This window comes from Magallana gigas, chromosome 3, assembly GCF_963853765.1.
Source record: "Magallana gigas chromosome 3, xbMagGiga1.1, whole genome shotgun sequence".
In the NCBI taxonomy this organism is placed as follows: domain Eukaryota; kingdom Metazoa; phylum Mollusca; class Bivalvia; order Ostreida; family Ostreidae; genus Magallana; species Magallana gigas.
In genome coordinates, this window is record NC_088855.1 from 35,582,303 (window position 1) to 35,599,492 (window position 17,190).

General features: G+C 31.4%; 1 protein-coding gene across 3 annotated transcripts; it reads right to left on the reverse strand.

The window, feature by feature from the left end:
• Positions 1 to 913: 913 nt before the first annotated feature.
• On the reverse strand, positions 914 to 16,740 carry LOC105340203 (synaptic vesicle 2-related protein). Of its 3 annotated transcripts, none has more exons than XM_066079455.1 (17): positions 16,506 to 16,740; positions 16,079 to 16,329; positions 15,495 to 15,580; positions 15,279 to 15,377; positions 8,594 to 8,665; positions 8,116 to 8,240; positions 7,755 to 7,818; positions 7,512 to 7,637; positions 7,206 to 7,337; positions 6,672 to 6,748; positions 6,429 to 6,505; positions 5,602 to 5,703; positions 5,384 to 5,495; positions 4,756 to 4,837; positions 4,444 to 4,533; positions 4,015 to 4,128; positions 914 to 3,106 (listed from the first exon to the last, which is right to left on the reverse strand). In XM_066079455.1, exons 2-17 carry the CDS (start codon positions 16,266 to 16,268, stop codon positions 3,074 to 3,076), a joined length of 1,581 nt encoding a protein of 526 aa, XP_065935527.1. In that variant the 5' UTR covers positions 16,269 to 16,329; positions 16,506 to 16,740; the 3' UTR covers positions 914 to 3,073. The 3 variants fall into 3 exon arrangements, with proteins under 3 accessions (XP_065935527.1, XP_065935528.1, XP_065935529.1); XM_066079456.1 differs by having other exon boundaries at positions 16,486 to 16,716; XM_066079457.1 differs by having other exon boundaries at positions 16,472 to 16,716.
• Positions 16,741 to 17,190: the final 450 nt, after the last annotated feature.

The window sequence follows — 17,190 nt, forward strand, 5'->3', positions numbered from 1 at the left end:
TATAGAAAAGGATTCGGATTTTCTTTTTTCTATTTTCTCAAATCAGCAGAAAATTTCTTTATTGTGATAGATATCATAATGGATAAGAAGTATTTAAGTCTTATAGGCAAAAAATGTGCAATTTTGGATGAAAAAATACATTTTCAAAAATTTAATTCAATTAACATGAACAAAAGCTCCAGGTGGATTCGAACTTATGATCTGCTGTTCAGAAAACATTAACCACTGAGCTACGACGATATTCTACACATTCGAAAGATATAAACAGTTTAACAAAACATTTAAATCGCCATCTTGTGACGTAGTGTCTTAAAAAGTATAAGTGTAAGTGTAGTGAGGTACCTAAATAGAAGTATATATATATAACACACATTCCATGGGCCAGAATAAAATTGTGAGCAATTTTATTGAAGCAAGTTAATGTACGAGTTTCCACTTTGTTTTAACAAGTACAACTTTCTTCCATCTTTGATATTCTTTGACCCAGTCATGCATATACTAGTACATAAATATGTGACCAGGCCATATAATGTTTGTCATGTCTGTCTTTTGTTCGTTGTCCTCATGTCTGCCTGTCACACTTTGGGTTTAGCTCATTTTCATTGACACTGTTTGATTACTTGAACATAGATACTTCTTGGTAAGAGCTTTTGAACCGATTTAAAAATGACATGCATGACTTTATTTTTAAAGTCAACATTTATATATGTCTGTGCACTGTATTGAGGATTTTGGCGCAAAATCACCTCAAAGAATTTCACATTATTTGCCTCTTCATTGAAAACATTATCTCTGAACATTTCCTTCTTAAACTTTTTCAACTCAGGGCAATGCTGGGCATTTTATATGTAAAGCAATATCACTTCCTTAACCTTTCCTATATGTTTTTCTTAAGAATAGACACAAAGTCAGATTTTGAATTTTCCCACCTTTTAACAGTCTTCCTTTCATTACATGTAAATTGATAACAACATTAATTTAGAAATGTATTGCACAGAGCATTAGACATGGCATCACAATAACTGGTTTTACAGGCTTCTAATATATACATTGATTGGATAAACAATGAAAGTAGACAAATAGTTTCTTGATCATAACAATTTTGATGAGCTATTTATAGCAGTGACAGTTATTGCCTTAAAGAATAAAATCTCCAATAATAGATGCATCATTTCATTCATTTCCTATGTCTTGTTAAAATTTACAGTGACTCATTAGTTTAACAAAAGTTTGATCATTAATGGTAAAGTTTAATAACTTTAATAACTGGAAAAAGTGTTTGTGTGATTATGCAGTAGTATTATGAATAATTAAGCGAGTAAAACAAAATATACATGTACAATTCAAGTAATACAGCACAACCACGTATTGTCAATTAAACATATTCTAATTAACAAAAATGAATATCATCCTTAGTGTTTAACTAAGGTGAAAATAAAACATATAAATGCCAAACCTAAATCAAAAGCACTAAAAAATTAAATAAATTATTTAGTCATTCCATCAGAAGAAAAATAAATCACAAAAGGATCAATTTTTACATATATGTCAACAAGTATTAATTAAAAATTAAATTACAAAAAAAACAAAGAAATAAATATCAAGTAGACTATAGTACAAGATAATGGTAAAATATGAAGCTAAAGAAAAATTATCAAAATGAGATTCAAGAATTGTCATAACAAACATCAATCAATCTTTTATCCACATTATGTACTGTAATATCAAATAGTATATCATACCAGTTTGACTTTCTTGATGTTTATTAAATGATTTAAATAAATGAGAGTAGAAAATGAACAAAAACAATAGTTTTCATACTCAAGGGGAATGTTCGGCTATATAATCACAATACCAGGGTCCATGGGTCCATCACAGCCAAGAATGAACTATTGATCCCCTACATTGTAAATTTAGGTATTTTTTGACAATTTTTGAAACAATCCCTTCTAACTTCAAAGCATGCTTTAAGTGTGTTTTAACTGGTAATAATATGTTGCTACTATGTCAGCTACTGCCACTGAATTTTCAAATGTTTTAGTTAATGCTCATAAGGTTGTATTTTTAAACTAAAAATGACATTTTCCAAGGAACAGCAATTAAACATTTAGTAAATAAATATAAATCATTAGAGGAATGCCTAAGAATGCCTAGTACCAGTATTTCATTTAATATTTCATACCTGGGGAATTACATATAAAACAGAGCATTTCTGTACTTTCTCCATGGAATGTTGTGTACCACAGTGTAAAAATAACATGTAAATTGTAAACTTCTTTTCATTAGCTTATATAAATACAATGGAATGTTCAATACCCCCAGTAAAATACATATACTATAATACAAAAATAAATATGCATAATTAATAGCAGTGTGCAGTTAATGGTTTGGTTAAGTAGCATATGTTATATAGCATTTCATCACAGCAAAAAAAATCAAATACCTGCTTAGTGTATCTGCCAATATGTTTGTACCACAATATTCAATTTACATACTCATCAAAACTGAACTTCAGAGCGAAAATATTAATTTGACAAAATTAACATCACATGGAAAATATTAATTTGGCAAAATTAACAATCTTGATGCTCATAATAATCATAAACATCATTAATTAAGAATTTATGGTTGTAATAAAAACATTAGGCAATTAGTATTCAGACATTTGTCCTATTGGATTAACTTTTTCCATCACACTATCAAAATTGATTCTTAAGCAAAAAAGGATATGAGGCTATTTCAACATCAATTTTTCAATCACTAAAACAGAAGCAAATAAATAATATCCCTCTCCTGGGATATGAAAATGTTGACAGATTATGCCATTTAGCAATTCTCTTGTGAGTATACAATCTGAGAAAAAAACCCATTAAAAAACAAAATAAAAACAAACAATATGAACATTCAACAATAATAATGGTCTGCTTCCTACTGTACTGGTATCACAGGATAAACACAAGGTCGATTTATCTATCACATACACATACGACAACAGACAGGTTACAGGTATATGTATATGGAACACGCTGAGATTCTATTGGTTGTTGGTCCTCTCATTCAAGAGGGCACTGAGTTAGTGCTGAACTGTTATTTCTGAAGTGGTATCCTACAATATAAACATACATGTAGTATAAAACCAAAATACCTTGTTAATTGTTTTAAAAAAAGCGTATCTGGTGAAACTAGATGCACATGTCATTTTGCCTCAATGCAATATATGTATTAGAATTAAAAGCACTGAATGTACACAGAGTAATTAAAGGAACTTCTCAGTATATAAATCAGCTCTAAAGGATGCAATACTCTTAAATTCTTAATTAAACACAAGGAATTAATATCCACATAAAATTGCAAGAAGTGCATCTCACAGGTTTTAAATTCTCGCTTTAATTTCTTGGACAGATGTAACTTTTTGGAATTATAATAAATTAAAAAAATCAACATTAGCGATTTAATATTCTCACGTTTAGATGCAAAACTGTTGAATCACAGAATTAAGTACTTGCGTAAGATAAGGAATCTACAGTATCCATGGACATGAGGTATTAGAAACTTTAGGTACTGTAAATTCCTTATTTTACACGAGTACTTAATTCCGCGATTCCTTTGTTTTGCATGAAATCGCAAAAACATAAAATCGCGATCCCCATTTTTTGTAATAATTTCCTATAGTTTAAAAGTGTCTTCAAAATAAAAGCGAGATTTTAAAATCTGCAAGTGTTTCTTTTCGTGATTTTAGCAGAAATTAATTTCTCGCGTTTAATTAGGAATTTACAGTATATGGGGGACAGAAAGAGTATCAGTTTTGCTATGCTAGCCTCTTTCTGGAGAAAATTATCCACACCCAGCCTAAAGGAAGTACTAACTTGATATTTTTGGTGTATGGCTTTAAGTGTAAATCTAATTTGAATTTAAATATCTATTTTTATTTTAAAATTATACCTATGGACTAGAAATACTATCCAGATATTTATGAGTCAACTAGTTTGGAAAAAAATTCTAGGTAAGTCTTACTTTCATTTCCTTTCCTTTGGTTTCTATAGGAAGTAAAATGGCAGCTCCTGTGGCAACAATGGAGATAACTCCGTAAGTGGAAATTGCCAAATAGGAAGATTCTTTTAATAAAACCTAAGATAAAAGCATAAAAAATTCCAGAACATTACTGATGCATATCATTTCCTATCATTTCCAAGTAAATTATCTATACCTGAACTATTATTGCATTATTTAACACATCTTATTCTAACATAAAGACTATATTTCGAAGTATCTTTGTTTTATGATTTTTCAATTAAAAAACTATTCAAGATTGCAAAACTAGTTCTGTTAAATGTTTCAAAGCATGGAAATTATCCTTAGATGGCTACCTGTATTTCAGAAGGACAAAACAATTACGGTACAATAAAAACTGTATGCAATGACTATAAAGGCAATTGATTGTACCTGAGCTACAAAAGGAGTTACAATTGCACCTATCCTTGCCATCATACTACAAGAGCCCAGTCCAATAGCTCTCATAGACGTTGGATACACCTACAACATGCAGAAAGACACATACAAGTAATTTTCTTTCCCAACTGTAACAAATTAATTACTGAAATTTTAAGTTTTATCAAGGCTGATTACGTAACATGAAATAAATTACAAAACGCCTTCATTAATAGTAACTATTCAATAATGCAGAAATCAAATAAATAAAATCTGAAAAGAAGTACAGTGCCACTTGGTATTTTTTTTTAAATAAACTTAATTCACCTCAGGTGTGTAAACATAGGCTGCCTGGAAAGCTCCTGATATAAAAGCTCGGGCAACAAATAGGAAAAATGTCAATACAGGTCTGAAATATTAGAATGGAAATTAAAGAAATCAAAACAAAAACATCGTTAAATACTGGAAATGAGCTGAGAAATGACAACTCCAGTGACCTTTACATTTTATAAATTTAAAAAAAAATTTAATAGATTTTTAATATAGGGTATTTAATTCATAAAAAAAATTAATTAGACATGTATTGCTAGTATTTCATTGTGAAATAAAATATTGTTTAAATCAAAATGTCAGTATGTACATGTATATGTACATAAATAGCTCTTTCAATTGGCAAATCCAAAAGTCTGACTGTACAGAAAAACATATTGACGGAGCATAAAATGTCATATGCCAATAATTCTGTGCTTTTCTGTGAAGTTGATATGCATGCACACATATGGACAAATTAAATAAAAGGGCTACATTTGTTGATTTTCAACTTTTCAAGGTCAAAAATAAGATTATAAATTGAAACATATGTACCAGTATCTGCCAAAATATAGGTCTATATGAACCAGGGCTTATTATAGCTACATGTACACTACAGATCTAGTACATGTATTGAAAATCTTACCTTGATGTGCAAATATTTGCCAACAAAACAAACACACTGAAAACAAAGAATTCAAATCCCATCGTAAACTTTCTTCCTATTCTTTCAATAAGGAAAACAGTCACAAACAGTCCTGTTGAAAGAAAGAGACAAAATTGGTTTTCACTTACCATAAATGAACTTGTACAAAAATTTCAATTTAAAAAAATGTTGTACATATATATATATAATAGACTTACCTGGAAATTCTGCAAATGTTGTCCAGGTAAGATCCACATAGTCTGATGTAGTAAGACCTTTACACTGAACAAAGCAGGGTTGTTCAACCTTCACAGAGGAACCTGTACATTAAAGAATAGCAGTTTTTCAATAACATTTCATAATGCTATACATAATTTTATTCCAAAGAGCACAAATTTACTTCATGTAAAAATTGCATATTGAAAATACAAATATAAAGGCACATTATTTTATTCCAAACCAACATTATTTCATAATTTTTCATTATTTGCCATAAAAAAAATTGTTTATGATGACCGATTTTACAAAATGTTGCTGCAAGAAATACATCCAAATCCAAAGTTCTCCTAAACCTTAAAATTTATCAAATACCTGGGCTGCGTTCAAGATCATAGCAGTTAGCCTTGCCGCTAGGTCTATTGAATGGACCGCTAAGTTATCTGCTAGGTCTCAGATTTGATTTGTTAATTTCAAGTTAATTTGTTAATTTCAAGCGGAAATATGCAAGTTACAATTTATTATAACTTAAAGGATGAATATCATATCACTAAATAAATAGATTTCATGTTTGTTTAAAAGTGGTAACTAAGGTGGCCATCTTGAATTTGATGCTTAGCATAAAATATTTAGGCTACGAATATCTACGTAGCAGCTAGCCTAGCTTATCGTTCAACTACGTAGCCCTACGAAGCAGCTACGATCTTGAACGCAGCCCTGGTGCACGTAATAAAACCTATGCTTTACAATAAAATTTTTAAAGCATCAAGAGCAATGTATCACTCAAGCTCAACCTTCTGAAAATGAATAGGAGGATCAGAATACTTACCATGGCATCCATCAGAAATTTCAAAGAGTTCTGTGGTCATTAAAACAATTCCGTAATATGAAAAAGCAGCAACGAGCCTGGAGGAACAAATTGCCACTATTTAATCATATATTTATTCAGTTAAAATTTTATTTATGTTTGGTGTATTAATTCCAATCAGTTTCTTTGTTATAAAGTGTAATATACAATAAAGGTTAAATGGATGTAGCTCAGTACCATGTGGCCTGTAATTATATGTCTTACCATATTATCCATAGAAAAAAGGTTGTCTTCTGAAATTCTGGCATGAAAAGGTCTTTCATGCTCCCTCTACTTGTTGCCTAAAATAGACATGGAACTGATTAATCTATTAAGTCTGATATGCAATTCATTACTTTTTATTTTAATACATGTATCAATATTATCAAGTTCAAAGTGAAAATGTGATTGCAACATAGATAAAAAGAAAATAAAGTGCCCTTGAAGCATAGTTTACAGACTGGTTTTCCTTCTGCAAACAAGATTAGCAGATAGGGGCATTCTGATTTACTGTGTAATCATTCAATGTAAATCCCGCTGATGATTCTCATTGCTGATGTACATGCTGCTTAGGAAACAATGTGAAACTGAAGATACTTGTACATGTACCGGTAAATTACCAAAATTCTTTAAATAAATCATTGGGCACCTTGTACAGGTATCTCTAAGGTGTGAAACACAACATTTGAAGCAGCATCAAGGGAATTTTATCAACATATTAGAGGATCATCAAAGACAAGTAAAGTATTTCTGACTGACCTTACTGGTCGGTTCCACAAGTCTCCCAGGGGGCAGGGGTTTTCCATTTTCAAATGAAATCCTTTTGAGTGTTGCAATGGCTTTCTCTACATTTCCCCTGGTTATGTCATACCTTGCACTTTCAGGTAGCCACTAATGAAGAGAGATTTGTCATACAAAGTAAACTGGAAAGTCAAATACCAATACCCTGGTAGTATGGCACATGTATTGCTCAGTGAGGTACTAGTATCATCATATATCTGTTTTCACAAAAGAAGATTGCTTTTTTTATGACTATTGAAAATATCATTTCTCTAAGATACTTACATAACAACATATTGAGAACAGAAGAAGTGGAAGGGCAGATAACCCAAGAAGCCACTGCCAGCCCAGCCAGGGCATGACGACCAGAGCCAGCAACACCTCAAAGCAAGCACCGATGGCCCAGAAGATCTGAAATATTCAATTAAACATCATAATGTCCTAAATGATACAGTGATTTTCTCTCCCTACCCTGTTAAGAAAAAATCTAAGCACTAAAAACACACTTATTATTTAAAGTGCAGTTACCTCAACCAGCACAACACATGTGGCTCTTGAGGCTGTTGGTAAAAATTCTGAATACAAGGTTACCCTACAATAACAATTCATGAATACAGGTACATGTGTATTTTATTTACCACTCCAGGTAAGTCAAACAATTAACAAAGTACATAAAATCAGACTAAAATATAATGAGAAATTTTTATGAAGGAAAGAAATTAATGTGCTTGTAATAATTGAGCCTTGCATAACAGTATATGGTTAGCTGAAAGTCTTTGCAAAACTTCAAAGTTGCTAGATTTGAGAGGATCAATTTTTGTGACAATGCTATTGATAATTCTTTTTGGAACAGTAGACTGCTTCTGATTTCCAAAAGGTCTAGACTTACGACTGTGGGGCACCTCCTATACCAAATCCCACCAGTCCTCTCAGAATCAAGATCCACACAAAGTTTGGAGCAAATGCACTGAGAATTCCAAAGTAACAGGTGATGACTGAACACAATATTAATTCCTGTCAAAAGCAAAAAACAAAGCCTGTCAAAGTTAAACTAATTATTAGATTTTTTAAACATTTTGAGTTAAATATCATAATGTAAGATATAGCATAGATATATTTCAATTTCATATCTATCACGTGAACAGTATTGAAAATACAACAAAATCATTTAAATTGGTCAAATTACACAGCTAAGACAATCATTGGTGTCCAACATACAATCTCAAAGATACAAAAACCAGGCACTAGTAATTTCATACATGAAATATGGATAAATGTTAGAATGTGAATCAGTTAATTATGTTGTAAAATTTGATTGTCAATGCACTTTATAATAAATATTGCACCAAGTATGCGGTTTAACTCACCGTTTTTCTGCCGTATTTATCACTGATACTTCCCCATAAACTAGAACTGCACATCATTCCAGCAAAAACAACCTGCAATCGGCCAACTTAATTATTTTATCAACTGTACATGATATAACATGTAAAACTCTTAAATAACTTATCATGCTGATAAATCTTATGCACTGTTTAATTCACAATTTGTTTCAACAATCTGTTTTTTTATTGGGATTAAAACAATTTATATGAAGATAATGAATATTGCAGGAAAAGGAAATGACTTGCATCAAGAAATTTTTCCAGTATTGCTACACTACCAATCCAAAACATTTTTTTACTGAGTTACTCATTGTTCTGAACATAGCTAAGTACTACTTATTTAATAATAAATTTTTAAAACATTAATTTAGCAAATGCATATAACGGATCAATCCACATCCTTATACATGTACAAATACAGATGTACTATTATTTCAAATTGGTTAGATCATAACCATTTTTAGACGGTGGCTATAAATAGCCACGGTCTATTGCTACGGTCCTGACCGGAAGAGTATTTCTCACGGGGACCCTAGCGGATAACGAACGATAACTCTGTTAGGTACATGTATACAGTGTTATACAGACAATGTTTTATCTACGTGTCGATTTCATTATGAGAACTAATTTTAATCTTATCAGATATTTTAAGCATTATAGCTGCTAATTATTTTGTACATACATTTAAATAATGTATGAAATTGTGTTTTATTTTAAATGAGCCGTTACCCTGTCTGCTTACGCGGTATTAATAACATACTAGTAAGCACCAACTGCCAGTTTTGACGTTTAACTCTGTATCAGGACTGCATAAACTATATCACTGCGATAATTGGTCAAGAGATCTCACAATAATTGCTTCTTGTTTTTTTTATGATATAAATAATTGTCAGAAACGCACTATTGAAACTGGTTTGCCATTAAGTTTCATATTTCAGCAATTATGCTTCATCGATAAATTCAGCCATTTTCAACGCATTAGTTTTAGTTGAGTAGTATATTTTATGTTGTTGTAGCTTATTCCAAAGAATTCACAACAGATACTGACAATGAATATTACATAAATTACATTTTATTGAACTTCAACCGATCAATGGCACAGTTTCTTCTACAAGTGTGCATGTGTTTTCAAACTCACAAAAAACTTTAAATTTACGATACAAATGTGTTTAATTTTCGACTGACCTGTGATTTACAATTGATATACCTTATTTTGTACCTCACTCAGTCTGTAGAAACATTAATTTTATTACAGGCACCTCAATATTCATCAGACAATATTTACTGCAGATGTTGACGCTTTACTTGCTGCTGACTTTCTCTCAAACACGCTAATCGACGTCGGATTGTAAAATTCACGTGCAAATCGAGTCGCCATTTTAAATGTTTATAAACTACATTTTACGATGTTTTAAAGATTTTTAGTTCAGATTTTTTTTTACATATGCTGTAAATCGTCTTATGGATTTCACGGCGTGTCAGCTCGTGTATCTCTAATTTGCAGCAAAACGCTAGCTTTTTTTGTGAGAAAAAACATGCGATACTCCATATACATTTATGGTACATTGTGAACGGTAATGTAAGATATAATAATTTTGTTAACTAAACAGTTTCTGTCGAATTTTTTCACAATGAACTGAATAACGCAATTCGATGAGCGAAGTACAAATAGTGACTTTAATTCATATGCGCCCGTCCCTGCTAAATGTATTATAGTCTGTCCCAAGTTATTTTTGCTGCATATTTGAACGATTTTTAATAAAAATACACATACCTTTGACTGAAGTGCAATTAAAATCGATGGAAGGGAAAATTCCCAAGATAACTTCATTCACACATTATCATTTTTCCCTCGTAAAAATTCACAGGAACGAAAACAGATTTCCTACGGAGATTTATAATGGGGAATGTTGACATCTTTTCTCCATTCGGAAATACTCGGGACCCCTCGCGCAATTTTTCAACGTTATCATCCGGGCGTCTTCATCTCCTTGGCAATGGAAAAACCTCGTAGACTTTTTATTTTTAGCCGTGTACTGATACCCGACAAGCTAGAGGGGGCGTTTCAAAGGGGAAATCTTGGGATTTTTTCATACTATTGAATGAACATCGTCTGAACCAAGAGGTATTTATAAATATTGAATAATTGAAGAAAATATGCGGCAAAAATATCTTGGGACAGACTTTTTTTTTTTTTTTAGAGAATCTTTTCTTTGGTTTGGGGGCATTTTTTCACTAACAGATAACATTATTTACACATGTACGTAAACATCGCCCCGTTTGTTCTCAAATAATTTTTAACTCGCGAGTACAACTCTATTATGAACTTTCTTCGACATTTGTTTCAAAGTGTAAGTATCATTTTGTCAACATGCATTTACAAAAAGGCGGGCCTATATAAATGCGCCAGTTTGTTGCGACTCGCAATTGAAATACACACCGGTTAGAAAGTGTCATCACTTAACGCAATGCTACATCGGCCGTAGCGTATACATCCATGCTATATTTGCGATAAATAATGAAACATGAAGGCAAAAAAAAGGTGCTTCATAGATGACTGTAGAATTCTGCTGAGCTACAGAAATACAGCTTTCCGAAAATATTGCCGGGATTTGCGAACCCTAGATCTATTGTCTAGTACATGCAAAGAATAAAATCAAAGAAGATGGGTGAATAAGGCGTGTAAAATGCCCATATGAGGAATGTACGAAAGACGAATAGGGCCACTTAAAAAAATATTTTCATCTCGTAATTACGAGAAAAGATCTCGTTATTACGAGTTAATTATCTCGTTATTACGAGAAAAGATCTCGTAATTACGAGAACAGATCTCGTTATTACGAGTTAATTATCTCGTTATTACGAGAAAAGATCTCGTTATTACGAGAAAAGATCTCGTAATTACGAGAAAAGATCTCGTTATTACGAGATAATTTTCTCGTAATTACGAGAAAAGATCTCGTTATTACGAGTTAATTATCTCGTTATAACGAGACAAGATCTATTTAAAATGGCACGAATCATTATTCTATTCTTTTTTATGTAAAGTGTATGAACTACTGCAATGTCTATTAATATACACATACTTAGCATAATCATCGTTTAAAAGCATACGCATAATTTGATATAAAATCGAACCAAGCAGTTTTAAAGAAATTTCAGAAGAAGTGGCAAAGCAGATTGATTAGTAAATTCATTGAACTATTTATCAATAATTAAGAAGGATACGTAAGTGTAATTGTTTTCAGACTCCGATATATAATTATACAAAATCAATCATTTTCAATATACATGTAGGTTGTGTATGAACATATAAAACACAAATTTGGGTAAATCCTGTATATCCATATCGATGAATGAAACTATATAGTCATTAAAGATATCTGTAACTAATAGAATTGTGTTTTTACGACTATGGGACTACCTGGTATTTACTTCGGAGTGTGATTATAATAAATATAAGTTGAATAGTAAAATAACATGAAGTTCTTTCCTTTTATTCAGATAGGATAAAATGTCAAATCCAATCTTTTCGATCTGTAGAAATTAATGAATAATGATCGTTGTTATTTTTAAATATTAATCAAAATTGAATCAATGTTTCTGGAATGAAAAAGAAAGACTGAAAGGGCGATCCAGTCGAATTCGTTCAGAAATGCACCATTTTATATAAATCTTTTATAGTAATAACGATATATTTTCTCGTAATAACGAGAAAATTAACTCGTAATAACGAGATCTTTTCTCGTAATTACGAGAAAATTATCTCGTAATAACGAGATCATTTCTCGTAATAACGAGATCTTTTCTCGTAATAACGAGATCTTTTCTCGTTATTACGAGATCTTTTCTCGTAATAACGAGATAATTAACTCGTTATAACGAGAAAATTATCTCGTAATAACGAGAAAATTATCTCATAATAACGAGATCTTTTCTCGTTATTACGAGATCTTTTCTCGTAATAACGAGATAATTAACTCGTAATAACGAAATCTTTTCTCGCAATAACGAGATAATTAACTCATAATAACGAGATCTTTTCTCGTAATTACGAGATAAAAATATTTTTTATGTGGCCCTATTCGTCTTTCGTAGGAATGATTAGATACGGCAAAATTAAAATATCATTAAATCTGACACTTTTTTAAAAAATAATTAAAAACAATGTATATTTAACGTAACATCGGGTTGTAATCTTTAAATATTTTAAATACTTGCATTATATTGATTTAAACTGGCGTATGCGTGTCAAAACCTCCTAATCGTGTAAACTTTATAACTTCAATGCATTTTCTTTCATAGAGAGGGTCTGATCTCAATATTTTTTTTTACAATCTAAATGTGGTTTAATGGAATTTAAACTGATTGTACTCAACAAAAATGTGGAGAGATGACCCACTAGAGTTCAAAAATGTCATTTTTTAGCTCAACGTTTTAGAAATATAATACAAGTCTGTTAATTCGTGGCCATAGTCTCATATAGCATTTAAACAACGCACTTTGCTGTGAATGAAATGGCTCAGTGGTTAGAGCACCAGCCATTAGGAAACTTTATAGAACTTGGGTTTTTAGGTTGTGGGTTCGATACCACTAAAATTTAAAGATTTATTATTTTTTTCTTATCTTTTTGAAATATTTCAAACTGAATATAGTTAGAGATTACCATGTAAACTTGTTTTATAACATATCAAATATATTTTATTGAAAAAATGCTAAATTTGAAATTGTATTTAACGACTAAACCAAAAGGGCAGTTGCGCCATCTTATTCCCCCATCTACTTTATATACACAGCTGTGCGGTCAGAAAAACGTGTGTTAAGCTTGAATTTTGTTTGTTTGGTGTTTTTAAATACTTATTTTGTATAATTAATCAATATTTGTTGTAAGTTTACTAGAAAAGTTTAATGTAGCAAGTAATTTATGCGTGTTAAAGTGCACTGAGAAGCGATAAAATATACATGTGACTTTCCCGAATTCATTCAAATGATTTAAATAAATCTATAGCTAAATAATACAATAGAACAAATGTTTAAAACGTTGATTAATGAAACTGCCGCGGCCGAATGTTGTATTATATTTTTTTAAATTTCCATTCACTTTCGTTGTGAGCAAATGGAAATAATCCACTAAAGTCGAAGATAAAATATTGATTTACTCTTCTGTGTCATGATGACGTGCATTCCAAAGGCAATACCAGTTTTATCAAACAGGTTCTTGTAAACCCATTCCGTTTTCTTTACACCTATTAATAAATGTATTAACTGACTATGAGGAAAAAAAGCAAATGTGATGATCCACAAGACTGCAACTTTTTCCCCGTGAAGAAATTGAGGTAAAATGTTGTCGAGAGGGACAATTAACATACTATATGTATGCCCAAATAGTTATTAAAAATAAGTATTTTATCATACCAAAGCTTTATTTGTTCTCGTTACTTTGAGAAATCTACAATATATTTAAAGCACAATAGTCCAATCCACACTTTTCAAAAGTTGTTCCCCTTTGCGGGGTCAACCCAAAGGTCAAAAGGGAAAAAACCAAAATTCCCCTTCTTCAAACAATCAAATATTTGGGCGTACTGTGATGAAATCGCTTTGGATTTGATTTATTCATTCAATATGTGGTGGCAACCCACATATTTAATGAGTCATTCAAACGGGGTTTTAATGTCAACTGATATAGATACAAACATATTGATACAAAATATATAGATGCAAACTTCTATACGACAAAGAATACTGTGATAAATCTTTGGGTTTTTCCCAAAAGATGACGACCAAGAGACACAGCATTTGTAAAGTGTACGATTTCCACAGAATTATCCATGTAGGAAACTCACGACCAGTTGTGCGAGTAAGCGTTAAGTATTAGTACATGTATGCGATACTGGCCGCGGTTTTCGACAAAAATAATTATCATACATCACTCATTGTTACATGTAATATGCCACTTTCAAACGACGCCACCGTCTAACAGTACTTTCAGTACTTTGATTTTCTTCTGCTGTGTGAACACAATAGAATTTCTTTTAATGGGATGTAACCTGTCATCTTTTTATAAGTGTCACAGGCAGGGGGACAATATCTTGTATAATGTGTTATAATGAAATCTAGTTAGTTGTATTGGCATAAATTGTGACACTTGAATAAACAATTACTTGCTTATTTAACTGGTACTTACTTTCTTTAAGAATCGTAGGGAAAATACTCAAAAGACAAAACATATATACAGTGTCCCCTAGACATTTTGGCAATACATGATGTTTCTCCTTGACCACTTTTATCAGAGCATTATACTTTAACAAAGACAGCATTGCCAATTTCTGCTTATCATGATTACTGTATTAAATCAACAATCAAAACATTGTAGTATGTTACTGTTATTTTTCTGTCTTGTCTATATACTGTATACAGTGGGTTTTTTTCATAACATGTAACTTTTGCCCTCTGTAATTTTCGACCTACTACACTTGCAACCAGTTTCACCCCTTGAATTCACCCAAACATAGTTTTGTTTAAAGAAAAATAATTTGAGACATTCGGATTCACCCTATCTTAAATTTGCCAGCTGACAATTAGGGCAAAAGGAGCGAAAATAAAATGGGGGCGAATATTTCCCTTTATACAGTAGTCCCTTTTGTTTCACTAAATAAAGCTCCCTTACTGTTGTTATGCTGGCTTGCTGCCATCCCTCTAACTGCCACTCACAGTGGAGAGCTGGTGACAAGATAGCCAGTATCATCATCTCCATAGCATCTGCCATCTAAAGTTAGAATTCAACTAGTATCATGTTAAATGTAGAGAACTTTTTATAAATGTTTACTTACAAATACCAATGTAAAACTTGAGGAAGCTACAATGTAATTAAGATATCACATACCCAAGCAAATCCTGTCAGAATTGACAGTTTGACTTGAAATTTTCCAAACCCTATTGCATCAATAGCTTGTTGTAATGTGTAGCTCTCTGAAGAAAATTACAGAAAAAAAAATTATACATATGTATTGAAACTTTGAATCGTCAGAAACCATAGCCAACATTATGGCAATATGTTTGATCCTCTCCCTTCTGGCCATTTATATGTGTCAATATGGAGTCAATATGGGGATGGCAGACTTTATTCAGGCTATGTATATATATATATATATATTTCTGACCAAGTGCACTCTATGGTATGATCATATTAAACATTTTACTGTTAAAGTTGGTAAAATATTTTAAATCCACTACTGCAAAAACTGCAGTATTGAATAGATGGAATATATATTACTGGGATGTGACAGATTCATTTCTCATCAGTGCATTGTACATTACGTCATTTTATCAACTCATAAAATTACAGTGCACAGGCAAGAAATGATACTTCATGAGAATTAGTCGCATACTTACAATAATTATTTCTTAATATATGAGAAGATTCAGGTAAACAAGGATACCATAGCCTATACAATTAAGTAACCTCACCCTCTGTATCTGGAGACTCTACAGTTTCTTTAGGTTGAACTTCCTCTGGGTTGTCGGACATTTCCATGGAATTTCCAGAGTTTACAATATTTTTCATGGCTGGATCAGTGATATCCAGGTCGATGTTTGACTCATCAAGATCTTCATATTTATCACCACCTCTCCGAAATTTAACAAGCCGGTTGAACATTTTGGAGATTAAATTACAATACTGTTCTTCTGGTTTGCACAAGTTGGTTAAACAAGTGTACCTGTGTGAGTTAAGCCAAAGAAAAACCACTCTCAGCTATTTTCGTGAACAGTTAATTGTTATAAATTCATTCAAATGTATGATCAAGCATTCATTACAACACGATTATTATTTACATAAAAAACAAACAAATTGAGCCATACAAAAAATATCTTGCCTGAGGCTAAGCTTTCATACCCGGATTCGCGAGTCCATTGCAACTATGCAAGAATTTTATCATTTCCGTCCCTAAATTATTCCTCTACTTTTTGAATAATCAATTCCTGTGTCTCTCGTGTTGTGCAGTCATTTCATTCATTTGCCAATTTGTCTTCCAAAGAAAATCGATAACGTAATTTTTCCTATAGAAAAACTAGTTCTTGGCCATCTGAACAGTAAAAAATAAGAACCAGTTTTATTAAACAACTCGTACGTTTTAAATTCGCGGATTTTTTTTTTGATTTTTTTTTTTTTTTTATTTTGTTTGGTGTTTTTTTTTAACAGAGAATCATGACTATGAAATATATAGGCCTATCAAGGTATTAATGTTTAACACATTATCATCAAACCTAATGAAAAAAAAAATAAAATGATATGCTATGCTATTTAATTTGCTGTGTGAAGGGAACCTTTTTTAAAAGAGGATGGATAAAGCATGTATAATGCCTATATAAAGATAGATAAGAAACTGAAAAATTAAAATATTAACAACCCTGATAATTTTTAGAGTAGCTATCATTCAAAACAATATATATTTGACATATCATCAATTTGTAGCCCTTAGAAATGTTTAATACTTGGAATATTTTGATATAAACCAGCGTATGCATATCAAAACCTCTAAATAATGTCATTTTTTTTAACTTCAATGCCTTTTTTTATA

What these genes read in the sequence shown, in the direction of transcription:
- LOC105340203 (XM_066079455.1), bottom strand. Translation starts at nt 16,268, where the DNA reads ATGTTCAACCGGCTTGTTAAATTTCGGAGAGGTGGTGATAAATATGAA. An exon ending in TTCTGACAGGATTTGCTTGG is followed by an intron (nt 15,378 to 15,494) that starts GTATGTGATATC and finishes TTCTAACTTTAG; the next exon opens with ATGGCAGATGCTATGGAGAT. An exon ending in AATTTCTGATGGATGCCATG is followed by an intron (nt 5,704 to 6,428) that starts GTAAGTATTCTG and finishes TTTAATGTACAG; the next exon opens with GTTCCTCTGTGAAGGTTGAA.